Source organism: Dermacentor albipictus, chromosome 2 (genome assembly GCF_038994185.2).
Source record: "Dermacentor albipictus isolate Rhodes 1998 colony chromosome 2, USDA_Dalb.pri_finalv2, whole genome shotgun sequence".
NCBI lineage: Eukaryota > Metazoa > Arthropoda > Arachnida > Ixodida > Ixodidae > Dermacentor > Dermacentor albipictus.
Window position 1 is genome coordinate 210,777,309 of NC_091822.1, and position 27,031 is coordinate 210,804,339.

General features: G+C 46.7%; 1 protein-coding gene across 10 annotated transcripts in view; it reads left to right on the forward strand.

Moving 5' to 3' along the window:
- Positions 1-27,031, forward strand: part of LOC135896749 (kinesin-like protein KIF12) — a 535,077-nt gene that overhangs the window by 290,401 nt on the left and 217,645 nt on the right. For all 10 annotated transcript variants that reach the window (XM_065425246.1, XM_065425247.2, XM_065425245.1 and 7 more), the window contains exons 8-10: positions 7,225-7,467; positions 18,809-18,927; positions 19,225-19,329. In XM_065425246.1, coding sequence (XP_065281318.1) covers positions 7,225-7,467; positions 18,809-18,927; positions 19,225-19,329 — 467 coding nt within the window. The remainder of the gene's footprint in view (positions 1-7,224; positions 7,468-18,808; positions 18,928-19,224; positions 19,330-27,031) is intronic.

The window sequence follows — 27,031 nt, forward strand, 5'->3', positions numbered from 1 at the left end:
TATGTATACATACAATTACTTCCCATGACGGACTGACCAGTTCAAGTTGTCAACTTGTCAATAACTGTCATAGGGATTACTGTAATAAACACTATTCCACGATCGGATTGTTTAGGGTTATTTTTTCAACACTGAGAACTACATAGAACCTTAATTTGTGGATGTGACAGAAGTATAGGCATTTTACACATGTGGCTATCACAAGCTTAATTCAATGTGCAATACACAAACAAGGCATCTGCTGCAACGTGAACAGCATTGAGGGCCACACAACACATACGTAATGAAAGGTGAAAAATATAGAGAAACATTTCAAAGTACGCTCTCTAGCACTGCAAAGTATAAAATGTATCTGTACACTAAATGTTCAACAAAGCAATGCATCAATATCCCATTTGCCTTCAAGTTGATCATCAAGTTCAAGTTTACTGAAGTTTTTTATGGGCATATGTACAACAGGAATCTGCTGACACACCAGCAGTCAAGGTGGCTGTTCGAGGTGTGCTGGCGGCCTCAGCGTAAGAAAAAGAAAGAAATTGGGGGAATGTCAACACTAGTGCCACTGCTTCTTGCCTCTGACGTGCATGTGCCTCCGCGGCATCTTTGTTGGTGGAGTCTGCACAGATGAACTGGCGTTGCGTAGGAATCACTCGAGAGAATGAGTATCGTTTACATGGAGAAGTGGCTTTTCACATTGCCTGTTGCTTTCCCTCAAATGCTTCCTTAGCGACAATTGAGGGTAACACAACCACAGTCAAGGTGGCTGTTCGAGGTGTGCTGGCTGCCTAAACGTAAGAAAAAGAAAGAAATTAGATAAATGTCAATACCGGTGCTATTGCTTCTTGCCTCTTACATGCATTTGCCTCCACGGCCTCTTGGCTTGCGGAGTCTGCATGAGGGAGCTGCTGCGGCTAGGCGTAGGCATTGTCTAAGCAAAAAGAAAAGGCCATTCAAATGGGGAATTATGGAGATAAATGCAGTTCTTATGTCTGCTTCTTGCACTCTTCTTGCCTAAAAGCTTTCAAACATAGTGTCCAGAATACACAAGCACTTTGACTGCTTTTACTTCTTACCTGCAGGTGTTGCTCTGAGATCCTTGGTATGGCTGCGTGCAGCATTGTAACACTTGGTGGAGGCATTTGAAGTGGCAGCCAAAAATATAATCATCATCCTTGTCTGCATGAATGTTTTCAATTTCTAAATGCAGTGGTAACTATCACTATTGGTGCAAGGCCCCCCACATCTATGCGGCATAGCTCGAAATTGAATTTTTCCTTTAGTGTTGCACAAGGCGTCTTATATGTCCCCATTAGAAGTTATCCGTTTCTTTTTATTTATTCCAGTGTGTATAGAGCATCATTAGATTTTTTTTAATTTTTGTGTGTCTTGTTTTTTGGTTTGTTTCTTAATTTATTAAGGACCAGTCTCATATGATGTTAAAGTGACTTACGTAATGGCAGTCATCAGCTTTTGTTTTGCAGAAAAACAACGCATTCCCTGACCCATTGTTTGCCATCCCATCACCCGGATAATTTTGCAGAGTATTCTATCTATATTGATTTGGTTCATCATCATCATCAGCCTGGTTACGACTACTGCAGGGCAAAGGCCTCTCCCATACTTCTCCAACAGCCCCGGTCATGTACTAATTGTGGCCATGCCATCCCTGCAAACTTCTTAATCTCATCCGCCCACCTTACTTTCTGCCGCCCCCTGCTACGCTTCCCTTCCCTTGGGATCCAGTCCGTAACCCTTAATGACCATCGGTTATCTTCCCTCCTCATTACATGTCCTGCCCATGCCCATTTCTTTTTCTTGATTTCAACTAAGATGTCATTCCAATCTGCTCTTTTCTTATCCCTTAACGTTACACCGATCATTCTTCTTTCCATAGCTCGTTGCGTCGTCCTCAATTTCAGCAGAACCCCTTTCGTAAGCCTCCAGGTTTCTGCCCCATATGTGAGTACTGGTAACACACAGCTGTTATACACTTTCCTTTTGAGGGATAGTGGCAACCTGCTGTTCATAATTTGAGAATGCCTGCCAAACGCACCCCAGCCCATTCTTATTCTTCTGGTTATTTCAGTCTCATGATCCGGATCCGTGGTCACTACCTGCCCTAAGTAGACGTATTCCCTTACCACTTCCAGTGCCTCGCTACCTATCGTAAACTGCCGTTCTCTTCCGAGACTGTTAAACATTACTTTAGTTTTCTGCAGATTAATTTTCAGACCCACCCTTCTGCTTTGCCTCTCCAGGTCAGTGAGCATGCATTTCAATCGGTCTCCTGAGTTACTAAGCAAGGCAATATCATCAGCGAATCGCAAGTTGCTAAGGTATTCTCCATCAACTTTTATCCCCCATTCTTCCCACTCCAGGTCTCTGAATACCTCCTGTAAACATGCGGTGAATAGCATTGGAGAGATCGTATCTCCCTGTCTGACGCCTTTCTTTATTGGGATTTTGTTGCTTTCTTTGTGGAGGACTACGGTGGCTGTCGAGCCGCTATAGATATCTTCCAGTATTTTTACAGATGGCTCATCTACACCCTGATTCCGTAATGCCTCCATGACTGCTGAAGTTTCGACTGAATCAAACGCTTTCTCGTAATCAATGAAAGCTATATATAAGGGTTGGTTATATTCTGCACATTTTTCTATCACCTGATTGATAGTGTGAATATGGTCTATTGTTGAGTATACTACACCCAAATTCGAAGTTGCGAACAGTAACATTTTTGCATTACGCCTCCACCGAAATGTGGCCGCCGCAGCCAGGCACAAAGTCAGCCACCTCATGCTCAGCAGCAGAACGCCATAGCCACTGTGCCACCGCAACAGGAACTGAACCGCTGAGGAGTATCAGCGCGAAGGTTACTGCACACTGTCCCATCGCAATCCCCCTACCATCAACGACATTTTATTGCGACAGCGATTATATGGAAACTGCAGGGGCACTTTTGCCGTCGGCGTGATGCTACCTATGAAGTGCAAAGACAATAGACAGTTTTAGTTACACGTACGTAGAGGCTTTTCGTACGTAGAGCTTCTACGTGTCAGCAGTGCGCATGCGTAAAACGTAGCGGGCGCGCGCGCGTCTCACGGACGTACGTGAGATTCAATTCTTTGAGTGCGTTTCTTGCGCACGTAGACAGCTTCGCGCGGGAGTTCCGCGAGATCACAAACAAGCGATAGCGGGCCGCGCGCGCGCAGACGGCTTGCATTGAAACACGGCGACAGGATTGAATTGGCTACCGCCGTGTTCACATTTCCCGATAGATGTGGCTACCGGGTCCCTACTGGCGTGCGTCGCCTACGTGTAGCTAAAAGCGTTTCAGGTGGCGTGCACGTAAGGTACGTAGGCTTTTCACGTTTGCGTACAGTGGTGCGCAGCCTTGTCTAGAGCGCGGCGACGGTGCTCTGCGGAGCAAATCAGCGCCACCTAACGTTACGCTCTGGGTTTGAGCTATGCGTCTCGTGCGCATGCGCAGCCAAAATAAAGCGGTGCTTGCTCGTGGGTTCTCGGCCTCAGTGCTTGCGCTTCAGTCCGCCAGGGCCGCGCTGAATGATATGTAACAGCGGCCGGAAAACCAACGCGTTTCGCGCGAATCACGAGGCGGCTAGGCAAGCAAGTGCAAGTGATATCGGGTGATCGCGCGTTTCTGAAGCATGTCCAAGTGATAGCGGGTGATCGCGCGTTTCAGGCGCAGACCAGGCTAAGAGTGCGAGAATTGGGCCTATATGGTTGTTTGGTGTCTATTCTCGTCGCCTACTTTCGTCGGCTGTCGCCCTCAGCTAAATACCCAGTGCAGATACACGCCGAAAGACATTATGGCCGCGGCGAGTGGTGCCTGCGCAGAAATGCGCGGTGATCTGCTATCACTCGCGCTTGCTTGCCTGGCCGTCTCGTTACACTCGTGAAACACGGCGGCATGGCGACGCCCTCGCCGTTGTCACAGCGTCACAATTGCAGGCAGCGCGTCCCTGGCGGCACGAGACGAACTCGCAAGGCGGTTGCTGGACAAGGACGCGATGAGCAGGCATGCCTGTTTCTGCCGCGCATGCGCGCGGGACGCATAACTCAAACCCAGAGCGCAACGTTAGGTGGCGCTGACTTACTCCGCAGAGTAAAACCCCTCAATCTCCCAAAGTAGCGCCATTCACTTCCCTCCTCCTCCGCTCGGCGCGGCCTCGACGGTGGCGCCGCCGGCGGTGGGCCTGCCGTAGCAGACGACGGCTAACACGCTACGGGAGGAAATCCGCGGAAAAGTTCGTTCGAGTCCTGCGGAGCAGTTTTTTCAATCTAGATCTTGCTTTGTCCGTCGGTAACTGGCCTTACGAATGTCGTGTCGGATTTGCGGAAGAAATAGAGAAAAGCACCATTATTTAAGGCGTAAAGCGCGCGCACGTTGAAAGTTCGTGTTGCTGAAGCACGACACAAGCACGCGGTGTGCTCAGACACGCGAGTAATTACCAGAGTTTCAGGTTTTGACAGCGCGAAAGTATGTGCACGTGGTTTCGTAGGTTAATTTACGTACCTGCAGGATGCTTTTGTTCGGCCGGCGCGTGAGAGATTCCGACTGTCTGCGGTCAGCAATGCCTGGCAGCAGGGCCGTTTCTGTTCCGCGCCTTTTACAAATGTACTTAGCTCATGCACAGTTTGTGGTGGCCATGAGCAACGTTTTCACACATAGGCGGTATAGATAATTTGAACAACGTACCAGCATATGAAATCGTTATTTATTTATTACAGTGCAAATGGTTAGAATTTGATAGAAAAAAAAGAAGGAACTTGATGGGACAACTGGAAACAGGTTCAGAAAATAATTATCCCCCTCCCCTCATTGGCACCAGCAACTTTTGTTGAAGTGCTAATTTTATCTCTGTATACTACGTGCGTCTGTATTCTTTTGCGTTGTAAGTTTTCACAAGGAAGCAGTGTTGCGTTAACTGGAACAGTCAAGGCACACAAGACAGAAAAAAAGTTGATTCTTGGGTTTTACATCCCAACACCACGATCTCATAAGGCACGCCATAATGGGGGCTCCGGATTAATTTTTTTCCAGCTGGGGTTCTTTAACGCGCCCCCAATGCACTGGACACGGGCCCGTTTTGACACGGGCGTCAAAAGAAGAGGTTGGAGGAGCCGTGGCACTTACTTCACAAAGCCCGCGTTCTTTGCCACTTGCTCGAAGTCAGCCCGCCCGATCTTGTGAATCCACACTTCGTTTTGCGTTGCGCCCGGCGGATGGTAAAGCAAAAAGCTTTTTGCCGTCACTGGGTCTGTAGTGGCAACCGTAGGCGCAGCAGCACGGCATCGCAATTAAGCACTCGGCCCTAACACATTGTATAAAACTACCGCGCTCCTTCAAACCGCCTGCCGTACTTTCGCCGCGCAGGCCCAAGAATGGGGGTCGCAGCGCGCTGGAAAGAAAAGATATACAAAAGCGCGGCGCCTGCTCTGCGCCGGAAAGAAAAAAAATATACAAAAGTGCGGGGCCTGCTTTCACGTGACACAGATTGGCCAGTGGGGGAGCGGAGGAGGCTGGGGCGACAGGAGGAGTGGAGGAGGAAGCGCCTGGGTGAGCGGGGTGGCAGAAAGATCTAAGAATGGCGCTACTTTTGGAAAATTGAGGGGCTTTACCGCAGAGCACCGTCGGCGCGCTCTAGACAAGGCTGCTCACCACTGTACGTGAAGCCTCTACGTACGTGTAACTAAAACTGTCTAATAATACCGTCGCCTCGCGCCGTGTGTTGTACAGTACGTGCTAGTGAAAGTACGCGCGACAGGAGCCGGCGATGGCGGGTCAGTCTGGGGTGCCCAAGGAAGGAAAGCTGAGTGGAAACACGCTGTCTCCCGTCGCGCGAAAGGCAGTGGCGGCATGGGAGAGAGGGATGGGGACGGCGTTCTTTGGCAGCAAATGCGTATTTCACGACCGCGCACAAGGGAAACCGACAATCACGGCTTAATCTCCCGCCCGTGGGGGAGGCAAGCGGGGAGGCAGTGCGGGAGGCAGCAACTGCGCACTTAGCGCGGCGACGCGCGCCTTATCTAGAAAGCGATCTGCAGACGGCTCGTGCGGGACGGCTCATACGCGATGCGTGTTTTCGCAGCTTTTTGCGTTGAAGCGACAGACGGTGATTAAATCACTTCGCTCGCTGTTGCGGCCGCGCTTGCTCGCGCCAGCGTTTTGTGGCGAGTGTCCGCGGTTGTCGAGTATGATGTGATCATGTTTGCCTGTGCGCTATGACAGCACGCTTGTTAATTTAGTTAGCGAATGTTTCCAGGTTTATACGGTAGATAAAACTACTGCCCTTACTTCGTATAGTTGACTATAGTATATGTTGACTAATATTTCTGTCGCAGTCGATATATGTTGACTACTAATTTGCAGTCGCGATCGATGCTTCTCCTTTCGGGCGAAGCTGCGACTTTTTGTGTTCGCAATAACCACCATTGCCTTTGTGAGCACCAGCGTTCGTGCGCGTTGTCAAAGTTCGTGTGTACGGACCTTGCATTAAAATAAGGACTATGTTACCGGACTTCAGAGCATGAGTTGCACGATGGAAAAATGCGCCACTTGAGCTTTTCAGTACATGACTTTGCACGATAGACACATCCTACTTAACCGTTTCAAATCTACTTTTGGCTTGCCAAGGCAATGCATTGGTTCTTCGATATGATTTTGCGTACAACGTTGAAATTGACATTGCATTGCTGTTGAGACAGCATACGCAGCACAAACATGGTTCTATAAACCACACGAAAGCTTTGCGTCATTTACACTTCGACATGAGCGCTGGATTTGGGAACATTTTTTTAGCCGCCCAAACAAAGTCAGTCAAGGAGCTGAAAGCATAGACGAAGTACTTTTTTTAATTGTAGTGTAGAAATATTCAGAAAAGCAGAAATGAATGCGGACAAAAGAGCAACTTGCCACGCGTGTGGAAGGCAAAACCACATGTTCCGCATTGCGGCCGCGAAATGTGGAATACTGGTGAGCTATACGATGGCAGCCGCCGCCGTCTAATTTTTACAGTATTTGTGTATGCGTACTAGATTTTAGCCTTGGGAGCTTTAGTGCGCGTTTGCCTTAAACTGTGAAGTAACATGCGACTGCAGTGAACACTACGCAGATTAAAGCACGAAATCGACCGAATGTGATGTTACAGCTTAAACAGTCTTGCGCCTATACATCGACAGCGTTGCCATTTATTTCTGCAGGCCGCAAGAACCGTCAGGTGCGCAGCCACGAGATGAACGAGTACTCGAGTCGCAGCCACAGCATCCTGACCATCAACTTGGCTTCCGATGTACGCGACCCGGATGACCCGAACATTTTCATCCGTCGCCAGGGAAAGCTTTCGCTCGTCGACCTCGCCGGCTCCGAAAAGACCAAGAAGACACGGAGCCGCGGAAACACGCTTGTCGAGGCGAACAACATCAACAAGTCGCTTCTTGTTCTCGGTAACATGCCAGCGGTGCTAGTTTTGCAAGAAATCTTTGCAGCTTTTGTTGACTGTTTGTGTACTGAGCTGCAATATTCTGTTGCCAGAATTAGAGAAGCTAGTTTTTACGGGAGTGCGGTGTAAACGCAGCTATGGCGCGCTAGACCACTTGAGCCTTGCACGCTTAGGAGGCCCGGGCGGTCTGAATTGGTGCGACAAGCGAAGTCCCTGAACTGGTTACTTGATAACTAAGCTCGGCAACTAACTCATTGTCGTTGCAGTCGTGCTGATTGCCCTTAACCTTTCAGGACCCGTGGGATTGACAAGTAAAAAGTAAATTCGGGTAATTTATGTGGAAGCACTTGTGTCATAATGGGTGTAAAGTTAATGGATAAGAAAAGAGCAGACTGGGTGAGGGAACAAGCGCGAGTTAATGACATCTTAGTTGAAATCAAGAAAAAGAAATGTGCATGGGCAGGACATGTAATGAGGAGGGAAGATAACCGATGGTCATTAAGGGTTACGGACTGGATTCCAAGGGAAGGGAAGCGTAGCAGGGGACGGCAGAAAGTTAGGTGGGCGGATGAGATTAAGAAGTTTGCAGGGATGACATGGACACAATTAGTACATGACCGGGGTAGTTAAGATAGCCATGTAAGCACGTGCACCCCCAAATTATCACGAAGTACAAGTCCTGAATAGGAACAATAGGCTAACTCGGGAGATTCTTGAGGCGTTTCAGGTAAGTAAAACAGGAGCACAATGTGTAAGTACACCGTTAGTCGCCTTAACAAGAAAGGTATTCACCTTTTTGAGACAGCCTCAGACAGGTAAGAGAAGAGATATGGCGATGAAATAAATAAGAGTGGGAATTTCAATTAAGAAATCAGTTGACAGTGCAGCTACGTCCTCGTCTAGTCGTCATTTCTGTGTCCGTGTTCCTTAAGTTCTGCTGCTACAATCCTCAAATCATATATTGACCATACCAGTTGTTTTGTCATCCTCATACTTTGTTACGTGCATGCGGTCTTTTATCAAAAAATGCAACTTTGTCAAGAATCAGAAGGAAGCACCCAGTTTTCACACATTATATGCTCATCATGCCGTGCCACTGGTGTTTGCACAAACAGTGTGTACTCGGACACTAACAACAAGCAGCTGAATTTCTTGCACATGCAAGGCGCTCACATCCCTCAGTATAAGACTGTATACTTTGCTTAATCTAGAAATATGCATCAGGATTTCTGCTGTTGACACCAATGTCCACATGACAAAAAAGAAGAGTGCACGAAATTAGCGTTCATAAGAACAGTGCATAAGCGCGTCCACATTTTACGACAGCGCGCATGTACTCATGTAACTTTTAAGCTGTTCCTTATATTGCCCTCAGCGATTATAAACACCTTCATAGCACAGAAATAACTTTTGAAAAACACATAAGATACATGAACGAGGCAGAAAGGGCCGGAACCAAAACTCGCCCGCAACGCATATGCACGGTTCACTTCAGGACATATTCATATTGCATAAAACGAACACTTATACGCCTAGCACCACATTGACACATTGCACGTACACATCACAGTACACTTACGCTTCGTAAAAGTAAGAACCCTAGCGCTCGAACGTTCTGTACGTGTTCGCGGTCACCAATGCGCATCTCAGCCCGCAAAACAGCTCACACCAAGCAAGACACAAACAGCACATTACGAATGACTGCAATGACACGACAATTAAGCTCATCGCTACACATCGTGTCATCACTTTGCACAAACTTACAATCTTCGTATCGATGAAGCGCACACACACAACACCTACGAACACCATATGCTGAGGTGGGCGATCGCAGTCTTCATTTTGGCGCGTATCGAACTTAGTGTCATGCTTAGAATGCAGGTGTATGCAATGTCCTTCGCTCTTGTATATCGCATGCAAAAAACAGTCTAAAACACAGGAAATTGGCCGCTTCATTCCTTCCGACCCTCGCGTAAACACAGCACACATCCGTCTGTTTCCTTTGGCGATCGCACGTACTGAAGACTGTCGGGAAGAGTACAGCTGCTTGTTGCGTTAGACAAATTGCTTTGCAGGTGCTGAATAGCTCTTGCAATGTTCACAATAAGCCTAGTGGTCTAGGCCTTCACAACCTAGCGGTCTAGGCCTCGCGCTCCGCTTCGCTTCGAACCAGCGCCACGTTTATGCGGTCGCCGCACGGAGGCAAAAGTTCATGACCGCCTCTCGTGACGTCACGTCGGCCATTACTGGCGGACCGCTCGCTTGCGGTGCGGCGTGCGGCCATGAGCTGTTTGAGCGTAAATCGGCCCTTCTGGAGATCGCGAGAGCCTACGCATTAGTGTCGTTGTGGGTGCGACTCACAGGAGCCGCCGCCCACATACCTCCCGGACGACTCGCGCTATTCCGGCGCCATCTCGTAGTCATCGTCGCCGCGCAGACCTTTTCTTCTCACCTTTTGCCACACCCTCCTTCTCCGCTTTCCCCCTCTCGTCTTTCATCCTCCGCTGCTCTCCACGTTTGCTTTCGTCTTTCGGTGTGCTCGTTCATTCGGTTATGCCGACTTTTGCTGCAGGAACGGGCGCCTAAGAGCTGAGCGCTAAAAGGAAAGAAAAAAGCACTTTTTTAGCATCCCTTCATATTGCAAGAGCTGTCAGTGGTTCGTGTGACATTTATTCCGCAATTTAACCGAAGAAGAAAACCTGTCAACACATATCTTTTGGTCAACAGCACCATGGAACAAGCAAGAAGAATAACACAGTGCCGCTGTCAATTGCGCTCGGTCGGCCGGTTCTTGCGGAATGTTTATTTATTTATTTATCTATTTATTTATTTATTTATTTATTTATTATATTTGCAGATACTGCAGGCTCTTCTCAGGCCCATGCAGGAGTGGATACTAAGAGTACAAACAAGAGAAGTAAATTTAAACTAATTACTTCACATAATTGCAAAGATATAATACATACAAAAGTGAAGAAAAAAGCATGGCAATATACTGGACATAGATTACAAATAAATACTCGAACAAGGCAATATTATCAACTCAGAGTGTACACCACTTGGACTCGAATTTCAACAAACGTTGATATTACCAATACATTGAAGAAATGATGCCAACGAGGCGGAATTCACTGCTTCCTCAAATAATCTATTCCAATAATAAATTGCGCGAGGAAATAAAGAGAACTTGTGAGCATTGATGTGGCTGATTGGCTGTCTAATAGTTTTACTGTGGTGCGTTCTCTCTGATCGTTTGAAAGGATCCTGAAGATATCGTTCCCGTGATAGCTTAAAGTTCTCGTGATGTAGTTAAAGGGACCCTGAAACGCTTTTGACGATTTTCTACAAACGTACGGAGTAGTTAGAGTAGGTCCTTCTGATCATTAATTGACACATCTAAGTGCTCTGCGTAAAGCGTGTAATTTATTATAAGGTTTTAAAAATGCACATCGCTGCCGATCGCAGCGCACTGCTCGGCAGAATTTTAAGCCGCCCCTACCCATATGACCGAAATCACCCATATGACGTCAGTGGGGCGAGCTATCCGATTGGCTGACCAGGGCGCGTGATCGAGAATTTTTCCAACTTTATGGTAAACAAATGATCTTGTAATAGTTGGAATGTTAGTTAATTTGTTTTTATAAAAAGAAAGTAGCATAAAGAGAATGCACAAGAACAATTTTTCAGTACACTTAAGCACTTCCGGCACACAGCAAGTGTCGTCTGCTTGTGTTACAACGTACTCCATTTTGACGAGAGCTCCGCGGTCAGAGTTGGTCTCAGTCTTTTCGCGAGCACTATGATTCGACTTTGTTGCCTTGTGGACTGCAAACGTAGCGACTGGCAATATGTCAAGCTGCGACATCGTGTCCCTCTGCAAGGCAGCATACGAGCGAACTGGCTGCTGCGCATCGGACTACCGCTATCCGATCGGCGCCAGGATTTGCGCGTTTGTGGCCGTCACTTTACACCGGAAGATTACTAACGCAAAAGCGTTTCGCGAGTCCTGTATTAGGGCAAACGTAAGCGCAAGGGGACAGGGTCTGGCCGCTTGACTGTGCCGTAACGGGACGAGCCGAGATGAGCAGAAGGGCAAATGTGAATGGTCTGCATGGTGCAGCCACCTGGTGGCATAGAGCTCAACCATACACAGTAGCAGCTACGAAGCGTATTCTTCTTTGCTGCTGGTGCGTATTTCTCGCAGGAGTGTAATCATCAACACGTTGTTTTTATAAATGTTTAAAATGTTTTACACTTGGTTAGAGCAATATTAGCGCTTTGTTTGGCTGGTTAAGCGCTGCGCCAACAAGTGTCTGGATCGTACAGACCGATCAGGCCGCTCACGTACGCCTACGCCAAAGTTCCTTCATCAGCTTGAGTTTATGCCTCCAGTCATTTGCCGAAATGACCAGCTTGTCTGTGGTTAACGGAATACCAGACACGTTCGGCGCTACGACAGAATGCTCGCAACGCACGCTGCTTCGATAGCTCTCGCTTGGGGTCGACAGCCAAGCGGCTAGCGGAGAGGTATCGCGCGGGCAGGGGCGGGCTCCAAAACCACCGGAAGTGGACGATGTGACGTCGCATCGTGACGCAGGACCAGTGAAGGCGGAGCTTAGCCCCGCTCGCTTGGCGAATGAGTTGACGAGGAAAAGCATGGCTGGGGAGGAAGGTAACTTCTAATCGCTTGTAGCTCCAGTAAAACGTAACGCTTCACTTGAATTGTGGTGCGAATGTTCTACTTAAGCTGTACCCTACGCGTCTACAAAATTTGTCCGAACCGTTTCAGGGGCCCTTTAACATAGTCGGCATGTTGGCGCGGCCCTGAAGTGTTGGCTTCTCGGCAACTCAGTGGAGCCCGTTTTGACCATGTGATGGTGCTCGGTGAATGGCGGCGCTAGAATCGCTAGAGGCGGCGCGAGCGGCGCGCGGAAAACAATGTCAGAACTCTGGCTTCCTAATGGGAGGCTGTGCAGTAACTCTAGTCGCGTAACAAGCGGCACGATACGACGCATGGCGTGCCAACTGGTGTCATAATATGCAACTGCAGCGCAAAATGTGCACATATCGACGCTGCGCACCTCGCATCGCATGACTTCGCTCGCGCTTGAACGCGTGTCTATTAGCGGCGAGAATTAGGAGTGGCGCCCTCTCGCGTGTGACGTCACGGCCAGGACGCCGCTCGCTCCGTCGCGCTCGGCGGCCGCGCGTGCTCGTTTTCTTCGTGTATGCTTGGGGTATGGGTGGCTCGAGCCGCACTTATCGAAGGGTATGTCGGCTTCTTTCTGCTGCCATGCCTGAACCACAGTTCCTTCTCCTGAAGCACGTGAGTCAATAAAATTTCGGACTTCGATATCGCAAGCTATGTAGCGTTGAACGGGGCTACTGGTTTTACAATGCATATATGCGCCGTCTCTGTCCATAAATTTTGCGTAAAAAGAATGTCTGGAAATTCAATACGCGAAGTTGTGTACGATGCTTGGCTAAACACTTAACATTCCGTTAGTATTTAGCTATGAGAGACATTGCATTTTACATGAAAGAAACTTCTTGGTAATTGGCGTCAGGATGTTATCCGTGTTAGAAAGACATTGCCCAGCGAAGCTGTCATCATGATTCTTATTACTCTGGTGAGTTGTTCTAGCCAAATATGGCCATTTATTTATGCGTAAAAGAAAGAGTTAGGCGCCCATTGTTTATGAAAAAGTTTGCTGCTAGTTTCACCCCTCCCTGAAACAGGCCTCCAAAAAACGAAACGCTCATGGCTGCTAACACGACGGCATGTCACGTAGAGTATTTACATAGTTAATTCACAAATACCATAGTAGCAATCACCTGAGAGAAAAGTTTCGTTCTTAAGATCGAGAGCCAATCAATTGCAAGCGATGAAATGTTTCATAGTTGCGCTCAGTAGCCTTTATCGACAATATGGCACACCCATCACCCAACGGTAGCACGAAACGGTAGCAAGTGACTGTCAGTATGGCGAGGCACGCTTTGTTCGTGAAACCGATCAGTTCACTACAATTTCGAATTGAAACCATAAAGCATTTTTACAGCTCCAATTGGAATGGCTAAAATATTCTCGAGCTACTGCAGCGCAGCTTAGATTGCCTAGAAAAGGAAAATTCAAGCACTTTCTGTCTCACCATGTCTCGATCCAGCGTTGTTTAATTATGCAAACGGAGAACTATTCGCTTGGTCGGTACATAAAAGAGGACCTCGCCCAACTGCAGGCAAAATAAAGTTTGCTCCAATCCAATCGCAAACATTCATAAAGAAAACACCACAAAACTTACATATATATTCACTTGATTTTCGACCCTTCACAGGGGAATTCTATCTTCAATATGTCCCCTACTACTAATGATTGACGCTTCGACTTCTTTCTGGCGGCAGCCATACGGCCCAAAAGGCAAATTTCTCTAAAACATTTGGGCCGAGCAGCCTGTGTCATTTCGCCAAACAAATTCGTCATGTATATTCCTCAAGGAACAATCACCAGTAAATTTCTTAAGTGAGTTGAACGTGTAGCACAGAAAAGGGAATATATTGGTACATTCCATTTTGTATTCTGTAAATAGACGTAAGCCTTCATTAGCTTTACTTCAAATTACCGCCGCTTAATATAAACACGTGAAGAAGCGCTTAATTTTAAGAAGCAGTCGAAGAAGCAAGTTGTGCTTGTAGAACCTAACTGCAGTATTAGTTAAGTCCTCGTGTTACTGCCGAGCGTTTCTCTGAAGAAAGGCAAACATTCGATATTGCACCATGAACTACTCCTCGTGAACAAACCAGTTTTAGCGGATTGTAACTGTTGTAGAAGTCATATATAGCCAGCGTCTGTGACATACTCGTTGCACCGCGGCAGGTATGGTATCATAACTGGATTCTTATTTTCTATATGTTTGCGGTTGTCGATTGAAAAACCCGCCATGAGCTGGTCTGCGCTCCTTCGGCTGGCACTGTAGCGTTGCCTTCGAGAGCTGCATTGTCGTCTAAGAAATAAGCTCTTTGAATAAACTTTCGCGAATGAAGACGTCGTAAAAATATATTTGAGACGACCGCCATAAGTACACAAGCAGAGAGAACGAGGGCGAGCAAACGAAAACACCGCAGAATGAGCCCGGACACCGCCCGAACTGTAGCAGACGACAGGCGCGAGTCCTTGCCCTGACGTCACGCGAGCGGCGCTCGCAGCGCCCCTGTAGTTCGTTCTCGGAGCTAATAGCATGTTCCCGCTACAGCTAGCAAGAGCTGGCGTGGAGCAGTGGTTGAGTAGCTGACTCCTGCGCTCCGGCCCCAGGTTCGGTCCCGGCGGGAACTGGGCACTTCTTTACTGCTGGGGATAGCTGAGACGCACACCGGCGGTGGCAGTGGCCGCGGCGGACAACGCCGCCAACTGAAACGGCTATTTTAATGAGCCGATAACAGCTTACGCTGAATAGAACTTGAATAGAACTAGTTGGTTGAGATCTAATGAATACATTTTTGGCACTAACAAGAAAATAAAGACTTAGGAGGACAAGTAAAAAACGATAGGTCGAGCGCTGAGAGTCAACTGATTTTATTCTTACAGCAAAGCGGAGAGAATCAACCAGGAGAGCACGTTGTTGGGCGAGTCGGTCGTACATACTTAAAGAAGGGAATTGCGCTGAAAAAGACACGGACGAGGATGAGATTGCGCCCTTACTCGTCCGTGTCTTTTTTAGCGCAATTCCCTTCTTTAAGAATCAACCAATGCGCGTGCGTACATCAGTGTTGTCTAGAGCGATTGCAGTGGCGTTTTTTTAACAGCTTGATATCGTTGTCTAACAGCAAAACGGGCATACTATTATATATACTATATATACTATACTATATTATATATACTATACATACACTATTGCAACTCGTGCGTCTCTCTTTTATGTGATATGCCTCCAAAAGTTCTCTTCCTAACGTATCACCACTGCTGCCAACTATCTTAATCTCTCGCAGTAGTGGCTGGCATCTGCCTGCCAAGTAAACCATGCAATGCGCAGGTAAATGCGCATTACCTTTGTTAAATACAGACAAATCATGTTCCCGGGCCTGGTCATTGACACATCTCCCCGTTTTTCCTATGTAGGACTTCCCACATTTTAGCGGTATCTCGTATATATCGCCCGTCGCACGCTTCACGTATGGTCTAGTGTGGTTTTTCTGGCATCCCGTCTTTTTGTCAACGCGGCTTATGCGCGGACACAGTCCAACCAACTTCCGTGGCGCCGAGAAAACATCTGGCACACCAAACCTATTAGCGACTTTCTTCAAGCTGTGTGAAAGTTTGTGGACGTGGCACCACTGCGGGTTTGCATTCTTTTTGTTCAGGGCTAGGCGTATGGTTTTTTCCCTTCACCTTCTATAGCAATGTTTTTGACACCGCCCCTACGACGGAGCACGGGTAGCCCGCTGTGTGTAGCCTCGCCAATTCCTTATCCAAGCTAGCCTGTATCGCGTGAGGGCACGACTTCATGAGACCAGACTCAAGGCAAAGGGTGGCTACTGCCCTTTTAACTAACTTTGAAAGTGCCGAATCGCACGGCAGTAATTCCTTCTGGGCACGTGGGCTACACTGCCAACAGACGTGGCTTTTGTCAAAAAACAAAAAACATATCCAAAAACTGAAGAGTACCATGAGATGGTATTTCATGTGTAAATAGCATGCCCTTCCCATGTAGTCTAAAAGCGCCTAAGATCTCGGTAATGCGCTGGTCAACGGTAACATCATGGTTACGTTTTAAACAGCTAGAAAATCACAAAAGTATATAAAAGCCCTAAGGTAAAACATATGGTCAAAAGAACTGTGCAGGTCTCGGTCAGTTGACGCCAAGAAAATGTCACACAGCACAGAAGGGCCACAGGAAAATATGCATATTCCTTGCCGTTGAATATACAAGTCGTCATTAAAAGAAATAAAGATTGACTTTAAATAATATTCCTGTGATACCATAACATTGTCAATTAACATTCCTTAGTAGATTCTTAAAATCTACTCGGCCGTTGCGGTCAATGCGATCCCTAACAGAGGCACACATTTCCCGTTGAGGCACTTAGGAATGAATTCCGTTTCGTGCCATCGTAATCGAGAAAGGTTCTTGGCGGCAGTTAGTTAGCCAGTTCCTTTTAAAGAATTTCAAATCGTTGCAAGTGGATGGTGATCCTTTCGCGACTAAAAGCTGTAGAGATGTAATTGAATTCCCGAAAGGAAAGGCCTTTATCGCACACTCTTTTTCTGTAGACGTAGTTGATTTGTTTTACTCAGTGCCTCAAGAGGAAATGTGTTGTTAGGGATGTCATTTACTGCAACGGCCCATTCGATTTTCAGAACCTAGTGGGCGTATTCATTGACAATTTTATGGTTTTATTGACGGCGACCTGCACAGTTTCTTTGACGATACGTTCAACCTTACGGCTTATAGATACGTCGGTCATTTTCTAATTCTTTCAGAAGGTAACGATGTTTTTACCGTTAACAAGTGCATTAATGTGGTCTTAGGGGTTTTTAGACTATATGGGAAGGCCATGCTATTTACACATGAAATCCCTTCCCATGGTACTCTTCAGTTTTCAGATATGTTTTTTTTTTTTTGGACAAAAACCACGTCTATTTTCAGCGTAGCCCACGTGTCCAAAATAAATTGCTGCCGTACGATTCGGCACATTCAAAGTTAGTTAAAAGAGCAGTAGCCACTCTTTGCCTTGAGTCTGCTCTCATGAAGTCGTGCCCTCACGCGATGCAGGCTAGCTTTGATAAGCAATCGGCGAGGCTACGCACAGCCGGCTACCCGCGCTCGGTCGTAGGGGCGGTGTCAGAAGCATTGTTCTAGAAGGTGAAGGGAAAAAAACATACGCCTAGCCCGTACCAAAACGGATGCAAAGCCGCAGTGGTGCCATACGTCCTCGAACTTTCCCATAAAGAAAGTGGTTTATAGGTTTGGTGTGCCAGATGTTTTCTCGGTGCCACGCAAGTTCGCTGGATTGTATCCGCGCATAAGCCGTGTTGACAAAAAGTCAGGATGCCAGAAAAACCACACTAGACCGCACATGAAATATGCGACGGGCGTTATATACGAGATACCGCTGAAATGTGGGAAGTCCTACGTAGAACAAAGGGGGAGATGTGTCAATGACCGGGCCCGGGAACAGGAATTGTCTATATTTAACAAAGGTAATGGGCATTTACCTGCTCATTGTATGGTTTGCTTCGTAGGCAAATTCCAGCCACTACTGCGTGAGATTAACATAATTGGCAGCAGTGGCGACACATTAGCAAGAGAACTTTTCGAGGCATATCACATAAAACAGAGAGGCACGAGTTGCATTAGTGGTACGTCCGTTTTTCTGTTTGACAATGAGATGCAGCTGTCAAAAAAGGTCACTGTAATCGCTGTAGACAACACTGATGTACACATGCGAATTTGTTGATTCTCCCTGCTCGGCTGTAAGAATAAAATCAGTTGAAGTTCAGCGCTCGAACTATCGTTTCTTCCTTGCCCTCCCAAGTCTTTATTTTCGTGTTTGTGCACCGATGTTTTCATTACAACTTATGCTGCAATATTATTCCTAATGCGTTGAGCCTTGCTTCTTGCCCGTGAAACGTACGCTATGTTAAACAAATTCGTACGCGGAATAGTCGCCCAACGCTGCCCTTTTGTGGCATACCCATTGTGACAAGTCGCTGTGAGAACGAGGTGATAGAACCATGCATATGGTGCGCAAAGCGGCATGAACATATCAGCAACTGGCCATAGCTGGCCCGCTAATACGTGTATAACAGGCTGGGAAATCAAGCGGCGATAATATAACGTACACGTAGGGTGTTCTTTAATCCAAATTTCTATGTTTCCTATGTTATCGTCATATGCTGTTAAACCGATGTACGAATGTATATTTGTTATTCCTTGCTTTGAATGCTAACCTTCTATGCTGTTAAACTGATGCATATATGCGTTTCCTGCCTCCGAGCTTATGCATGTAATTTTTGCATGGATCTAAACCAGCATGATGCTACGGATGCAACTGTTTATAACAATGTTCTTCTGTATGACCATACTTTGTCTAATAAAGTGCAATTCAGTTCATTTTAATTCAAGCACATGGCCCGAAGATTCAATTGCTTACATCGAGTAGTGTAGTTATTTCCTGTATATACAGCATGGTGCTTTCATACGTGTTGAAGAGGTGTACGGAATAGGCGCAACCGTCGTGAGCTTTTATACCAACACGTTGTTTCATGAGCACATCATCTCCTAATGAATTTCGCGAGCAGAGAAGCAATGAAATTGTAATATTTTTGTCGCTTATTTTATTTGCACACCTAGGTAACTGCATATCGTGCCTGGCGGACCCTAAGAAGCGGACGGGCCACATCCCGTACAGGGACAGTACACTTACCAAGCTGCTCGCCGACAGCCTCGGCGGCAGTGGAATGGCTCTAATCGTGAGTGAGCTCTTTGAGACATATAGAAAATTCTCGACACATTTCAACAGATGATGCGGTAGGTTACTGCTTTCATATTTTCTCCGTTAATGGGTAATAACCAATTAGAACCTCTGGAAATTACGCAGAAAATTGTCTTTACGATCTACCGAGACGCTGATGTCCAAGAAACCAGCAATTGCGTTCCTTGCACCCGACGCAGGACCGGACATGCATGACATTTTGCACGTCTGGTATGTTGCAGCGAACGCGAGGTAGCATTAATTAATTGTGAGAGGGCTTCCCCTTTCTGTGCAGATAGCCTGCATTTCTCCGAGCTCTTCCAACGCACACGAGACGATCAACACGCTGCGATATGCGTCCAGGGCCAAGAGGGTCAAGACGAAACCTATGGTCCGAATGGTGAGCGAACTTGTGTGAGCCGAAGTCAGACACGCGATGGCACTGCGTCCCTCAGCTGCTGAGCTGCCCGGAAATAACATGTTGCTGTCCAAGAAAAAAATAAGGTGGCATTGTACGTGTGGCGCCGTTACACTTAGCGCAATAATTGCCGCGCATAAGAAATTTAATGGTGAATGTGTCACACGCATGAGGTGGAATCTGTTGACGCAGACTAGGCGTCATTGAAGATCTCCCATAGGGCCCCCGCCGTGTGGTAAACAGTGCCGCGACGAGTACAAGGCAGAACAGGGGAACTCTACATCCGGCTGCGCATACTTGTCTTTCTTCAATTTTCTAATAAGACCAAATAGCTCTTACTTCATCAGCACTGTGTAATCCGGCCTGACTGCGGTTAGGCACGCCCAGTCTGTTGATAATACTGCTTAAAGTGTCATTAAAGAATGCTTCTCTGCCGTTTTCACTGTCTCCTGCATAAATCGGTTCTGCTGATCGTGCAAGAGACTGATAACGCCTATACGTGGTTAGGATTTCCGGACATGTGCACTTCGCGTCATCTTTCGGCGGTATATATATATATATATATAAAACCGTTTAACATGCCATGTACGTAAGTATGCCCATTCGTTACTCATATATATATATATATATATATATATATATATATATATATATATATATATATATATATATGAGTAACGAATGGGTATACTTACGTACATGGCATGTTAAATGGTTTTACGTTTCGCCCGTGTCACGGCCTTCGTCAGAATAAACACAGACACAAGCGTGCAGCCGCTTTTATGGGCATGCGCACGGGGGCATAGTCAGCAGTACATGCACGTGTACATTTGCAAATAATAAAAGAAAAAAGTGCACCAGCAAGTATAACTTAGCACGCTAAATGATTTCTATGAAGTATCATTATGGTGTCACAATGATTGTACATGAAGTTACAGAATAATATCAACTGCGACATGGCAAAACTAGGATAAATAGATTTGCCATGCTTTATAAATTCTTTACGAGAGCATAAACATCAAGATATGACAGAAAGGCACGACATTTTTCCTGCGCTCTCGTTGATACCCGATGACACAGTGTTAAATTTGTGAATGAGAAAGGATTCTCGTACATCTCGATCATGGTGCGATTTGAAACCTGATTGTATTACTGTTGCATTGATGTTGTCAAACGTATGACCTGGCAGTCGAACATGTTTAGAGAATGGCCGGTGCGGCAAGTTGTTAACCTGTGCTTTGTGGTTATTGAATCGGATACGCAAAGATGTTTCGCTGTGACCGATATACTGCATATGACACACTGAACATTTAAGCAGATAGATGATGTTAGTACTGTCGCATGTGAAGTCGCCATTGATTTTAACAGAAAAATTGGATGCTCTGGTTCTAGCAGTCTTTGATGTGGTAATATGTGTACAAACTTTACAACGGGGCTTATTGCAGGGATGACAAGCAGCAGAAGCAATTGTTTTATTCTTTGAAGATGTTACTAGGTTACGCAGTGCCCTAGAGTGACCATAGACCACTCTTGGCGATTCCGTGAAAATGTTTTTAAGACGGTCGCTCTTTGTCAGTAAATTATAATGCTTCCTGAGAATGTGCGACACGTTAGGAATAGATTCAGAGTGTGTTAGGATAACGTTAGTTCGTGAATTTGGTGCCGATCGCTTGTCCGTACAGATGAGATCCTTCCGGTCGAGACATTCGGCCCATTTAAGGGCATCATCAATTATTTGTGAAGGGTATATCTTTACGGTTAGTGCGTTACGAAGCTGGTTACAGTTGCGAGTGAATTCACTGTCGTCCGAACAAATTATTTTGAACCGGATAGCTTGGCTGTAGGGAATGCTCGCTTTGCAATGTTTGTCCTGGCTGCTTTTGAAATGCAGGTATCGCTGTCGGTCGGCGGGCTTTCTGTTAAGATTGGTCATTAAGTTACCATTGCACAGACATACCGAGATGTCAAGGAAGTTTATGCTCAGTGATGAATAGGAATGGGAAAAGGAAATTGACGCTTCCGCCTTGTTAAGTTCAGTAATGAAGGAAAGTAATGTAGCTTTGCCAAATTAAGAAAATGTCATTGATGAAGCGTTTGTAATGGAATGGTTTGAGGTCACGAGCAGCGAGGAAATTTATTTCTAACATGTCCATAAAAATGTTACCATAATTGGGACCTGTTTTTGTGCCATGGTGGTACCCCTAGTTTGAACGTAATGTTCGTCGTCGAATTCAGAGTCGTTCAGTTCAAGGATTAGTGCCAGCATCGGCATGTTAGAATCGCCGATGGGTTTGTCGTCTACAGAGTTGTTATATGCACGGAGTACAGATTGAATCCGATCTGTACGGGGAATGTTCGTGTAGAGCGACGCCATGTCTAGTGTGACTCGAACAGTATCGCTTGGAACTTGCAAGTCAGCGATATCAGACAGGAAGTGATTGGTGTCTTTAATATACCAAGAAAATTAAGGAGGAATTGAAATGACAAGGTTATCTACATAGCGGAACAATTTCTCTTTGAGGGTCTTATTCCTGAAACTATTGGTCGGCCTTGGTTGTTTTCCTTATAGATTTCCGGAAGTAGATAAAATCTACCAGCTACCGGGCATAGTGGGACCAGTGACCTAAGTGCAGATTTTCCAATTTTGTTTTCTTTCGCGAAATTGCCTAAAGTTTCCTTTTCCGTGGTTTTGAACAGTTCGGTCGAGTCGTAACTCAGGTGCCTCTAGAATGACTGATCATTAAGTTGTCTGTGAGCCTCACTTAGGTAACTGGCTTTGTCCATAATGACGACTGCACCACCTTTTCAGCGGGTTTTATGATGATGTCGTCACGGTTAGCCAATGTTTCTATTGCGGCCCTTTCTTTAGGGCTGTTGTGATCGGCCGTTCGCCCCGCGACAATCTCCGGTCACGGCTCGTGTGATTATGGGGAACTGGCCGATGGCCTCGTCAAAATGGTTCTCAAAACGGATGATTTATGACCAGCGCGGGAGTACCTCCTTCAGGAGAGGTTTGAGCGATTAGTATGATGCGGCCATCACTTGTCAGCCCTACAAATTGGTATGTCCAAGCAGGAGACGCGGTCAGTGCAATGATATAGCCATCACCTGTCAACCGCACAAATTGGCATGACCAAGCCCGAGATGTGGTGAGTGCAATGATAAGGTCATCGCCTGTCAGCCGCACAAATTAGCCTGTCCGAGCCGGAGACGGTCAGTGCGATGATACGGCCATCACCTCAGTCAGCGTACCTTCCCCTCCTTTCCCTGTTTGTGCCCAGTGATGTGCACGCGTTTCCGACCAAGTTCTCTTTTTAGCCAAAGGGCAACCGACCTCCGTTGTCACGGAACCTGATGTCATTCTCTTGACGACGGATTGCGGTAAGTGATTGAACAATGATCACGCAAGGCGTAAACGGAGCAACGGACGGCGGGAGTGATCGGCGACTACAAGTTCGTCATCAACTTTTCAGTATTTCTTTGCACTTTCTTGTGCATATGTAAATATAAACGTGTTTGTCAAACTTCCTGAATATCGGGCCCAGCCCCTCCACGAGGAAAAGATATCCCACGTCTTCGAACCTCCATTCGCAACGGGGCTAACGTTCCGACGGATTGGCAATTGCATTTTGTATGCTTCAAGTACATCTCGCTGCACAGCTCTGATGTATAGATCGAGGCATTTATCTCTTTGAGAACGAGTACCAGTGTTCAGTCGAAAATAAAGATGTCTTGTCAGAGGTGCACCGATCATTGATGTACTCGCGTAACCTCATGTTTCTTTCAAAATTGCGGCCTGATCCAGCCAATGGAACCAATCGACTAACATCTTGCCGGGGTAAGACACCCTTTGGGGACGCCTCTGCATTTTTTGGGTGTTAGAAATGCAATTCAAAAACGCATTCGATGTAACCTTCGTGATTCCACTTTAAAAAAGTACACTGCTGCATCTACTGTGCCTAAAGGTTCACGCCTCATTTTAAGATCTGCCACGTCTGAAATGTCCAATAGCAACTTGTCGAGGTGGGTCAACACCCTCAAACAAGCTTCACTGGACCTAACTCTTATTGTTATTAACCATTATGAGCCATCCGCGAAACAGTTAACAAAGAGAAGCTACTTTCTGCAACTCATAACTTCCCTACTGAAGAGGGGACAATGCTTAATAATTACAGGCAAGATAAAACACGCGAACTTAATTAGAAGAAATATAAGAAATTGATACGTGACAAGGTCTGCACTAGTGTCAGCACCCCTGCAGATGCAACAACTTCGACATATTCGAGCTCCGCAGAAACGGGAAATATAGTCAATATTGCTTGTAGCACGTTATCGGGGGAAGGATATAGTGTACCTGTCACGGGGTTTGAGTTTTTGTCCCACAACTGGCGGGTACAATTAATTTCAAATAATTGATGATTTGCACAATTTCGCGGATGGCTCATAATGGTTAATAACAATAAGAGTTAGGTCCAGTGAAGCTTGTTTGAGGGTGTTGACCCACCTCGACAAGTTGCTATTGGACATTTCAGACGTGGCAGATCTTAAAATGAGGCGTGAACCTTTAGGCACAGTAGATGCAGCAGTGTACTTTTTTAAAGTGGAATCACGAAGGTTACATCGAATGCGTTTTTGAATTGCATTTCTAACACCCAAAAAATGCAGAGGCGTCCCCAAAGGGTGTCTTACCCCGGCAAGATGTTAGTCGATTGGTTCCATTGGCTGGATCAGGCCGCGTGCTTGTGAGCCCGTACCTTGGCTGAGGCGACGTGGCACAGCGCGTCGGTGAATGTGCCCATGGACTGGCTGTTGCCTTGCGAGTCACTAGATTGTCCACAGCTTCACTAGAAGTCTTTCTGCTGTCTGTCGTCGTCCTTGTCGATTTGCGTCTTTACATTCGATCTGTAGCTGCGTTTGGTGTAGGTTCGCTATTTCTCGGCGCCTTGCTACTTGATATCTTCCTTGTCGCTGCCTTGACTCTTGATGTCTTGTTTGCGGATGCCTCGCTCGCCGATGTCTTGCTTTTCATGGCGTCGCTTATAGCCGCCTTGCTTGTCGATGCCACAGTTGTGTGGCTCCTCGCTGACTGGCTTTTACTGCCTTGGCTGCGCGTTACTAGCATTGTTGCGTGCATTGCCACTTTGCAAGATGAAGAATCGTTGCCGTGTTGAAGTTGCATTGTTGCTGTTCAAGAAGTGCGAGACAGCGTTTTACTGCTTGTGCAGTTTTCCCAAGATGATGATTACGCATCTTGTGGATCTTTAAAGCATAACTTTCATTAGTGACAGACTAGTATCGCGTAGCCCACGAAGCTCGGATGTAAGCCGTCGCCTGCGAAGACGCGAAATGGGGGAAGCCTGTCGAATCCATTCGCTACGTGGAATACGAGTTTTGAATGCCGGCAAACACCGCGCGCAACTGCTTAAAAAGTCCAGTGTTGCAACGTGGCACAAACGCCTGGTTTTGGTTGCCGAGGCGTCGATTGCAGGATCGTGGTAGGACGCAGTATATATATATATATATATATATATATATATATATATATATATATATTCTGGTATTCTGTTGGTATTTTGACGAAGGCCGTGCCACGGCCGAAACCTTGCAACATTAAAAATTCAATTTTCGTAAGTGTGCTCCTTCGTTTATTCAACTACCTATGCACCAGACCTCCAGAACTTTTCCTTGATATATATATATATATATATATATATATATATATATATATGTTGTATCTGTGCAACGTTTATCAAGCGTATTCTCTTGTTACTGTGCGCCGCGTATCTGATGCGCGCGGTCATTGTTCACATGTGCCATTGTATCGCTAGCCAATCGCATGCCTCGGCTGCACCCATGCTCCCTTTATAAGGCGAAGCCACTGAATCGTTGCTGTCTGTTATGTTCATGTTGCTGTCCGAATAAATACTTGACTTCACGGCGTCTATGGTCAACATGGCGACGAAGATGGGATCGTTCGGGCAGTGGCAATGACCAAGCCTGAGGAAACGGCAACGACGCCACGGCAAGCGAGGACATCAGTGATGACCAACACCCTGGGATCTTTGGCCGAGTTCTGCCCAGACTCTGGCAATATCGAAGTCTACCTGGAAAGGTTCGACCTGTATGCAACCGCCAATGGAATAGACTCAAGTAAGAAGTTGCAAGTCTTCTTAACAATCCTGGGTGAAAAGGCTTACGTGACTCTGCGTAGCCTGCTGCTGCCGAAGAAACCAACGGAAGTCAAGTACGAAGAAGCTACAGAAGCTCTCCGAAAGCACTATGCTCCAAAACGGTCAGTGGTTACCGAACGGTATCGCTTTTACCAGCGAAAGCAAGAGCCGGACGAAAGCCTAAAGCAGTTCATCGTCGAGCTGAAAAGACTGGCTGCAACGTGCTCGTTTGGAAGCTTTTTGGGAGAAGCGCTCCGGGATCGACTGATTGCTGGACTCAGGACGGATTCGATTCGATGCCGTCTTCTTGCCTTGTCAGACGACGAAGTCACCTGGGAGCGAGTATGCAAAATTGCCACCGCCTTGGAAACGGCCCAGAAAGACACCCGAGAAATGCTACCGGAGGGGTCAACCGCCAGTCCTGCCGACGTTTACTGGCATCGGGAGCCCACCACGCAAGGCAGGCGACACGCGACGAAGACCGCTAGCAGCGAGCAGCGTGCCCCCCAAAACGGTCCAAGGAAGCAACGTGGGAAAGGCATTGTTCGCGCCTGTCATAGATGCGGCGGACTGCACGCGCCAGTGAGTTGTCCTTTTCTCAAAAGTACCTGCTTCAAATGCTCGAAGTCAGGGCATGTAGCGAAAATGTGCAAAACTAAGGTCGTGCACAAAGTTAAGGAGACCTTGCCGTCAACGTACTTGCTGACTGTTAGTACGACTAACCAAGTTCATAGCTCTCCGCCTATTGTGCTTAAAGTAAAAGTAAACGGCAAGGAGATTCCGATGGAACTAGACACGGGAGCAGCTGTGACCATAATGTCTGAAAGAGACTTTGATGAAAATTTTCCAAATTACCCATGTTCCAAAGACGACGTGCGTCTAGGAGTGTATAATGGCACTGCACTCAAAGTGAAAGGCGTAGCAAAGGTCAATGTGTCTTATCAGAACCGAAGCTACGATCTGCCTCTGATAGTCGCAAAGCAAGAAAATGAAGCCCGCATGCCGACGCTTTTAGGTCGAGATTGGATGACTACACTAAAAGTTGACCTGCAAAATGCTGTTCAGCAGTTGCAATGTGACGTGGATAACGTACAGGAGGGCAGGCAGATGGCAGCAGCGGAAGCTGAAAAGAAGTTGAAACAGTTGTACGGTGATGTGTTTGAGCCAGGCTATGGTTCTATCAAAGGATTCACTGGTAGTATACGAATGAAAACCGATGTGCATGCAACTTTTTGTAAGGCGAGACCAGTACCATATGCCTTGCGCGAACAAGTGGAGAATGAATTGCGTGACCTTGAGAAAGCTGGTGTGGTGTACAGAGTCAGGCACAGTGATTGGGCTACACCGCTAGTTATCGTGCCAAAGAAAACAGCAAAAGAAATTAGGATATGTGGGGATTACAGAGTCACGGTCAATCGAGATATTGAACTTGACCACTATCCACTGCCTCTGCCAGAAGACATATTCGCGTCACTGGTTGGCGGGACCATGTTCACCTTACTAGATTTGTCGAA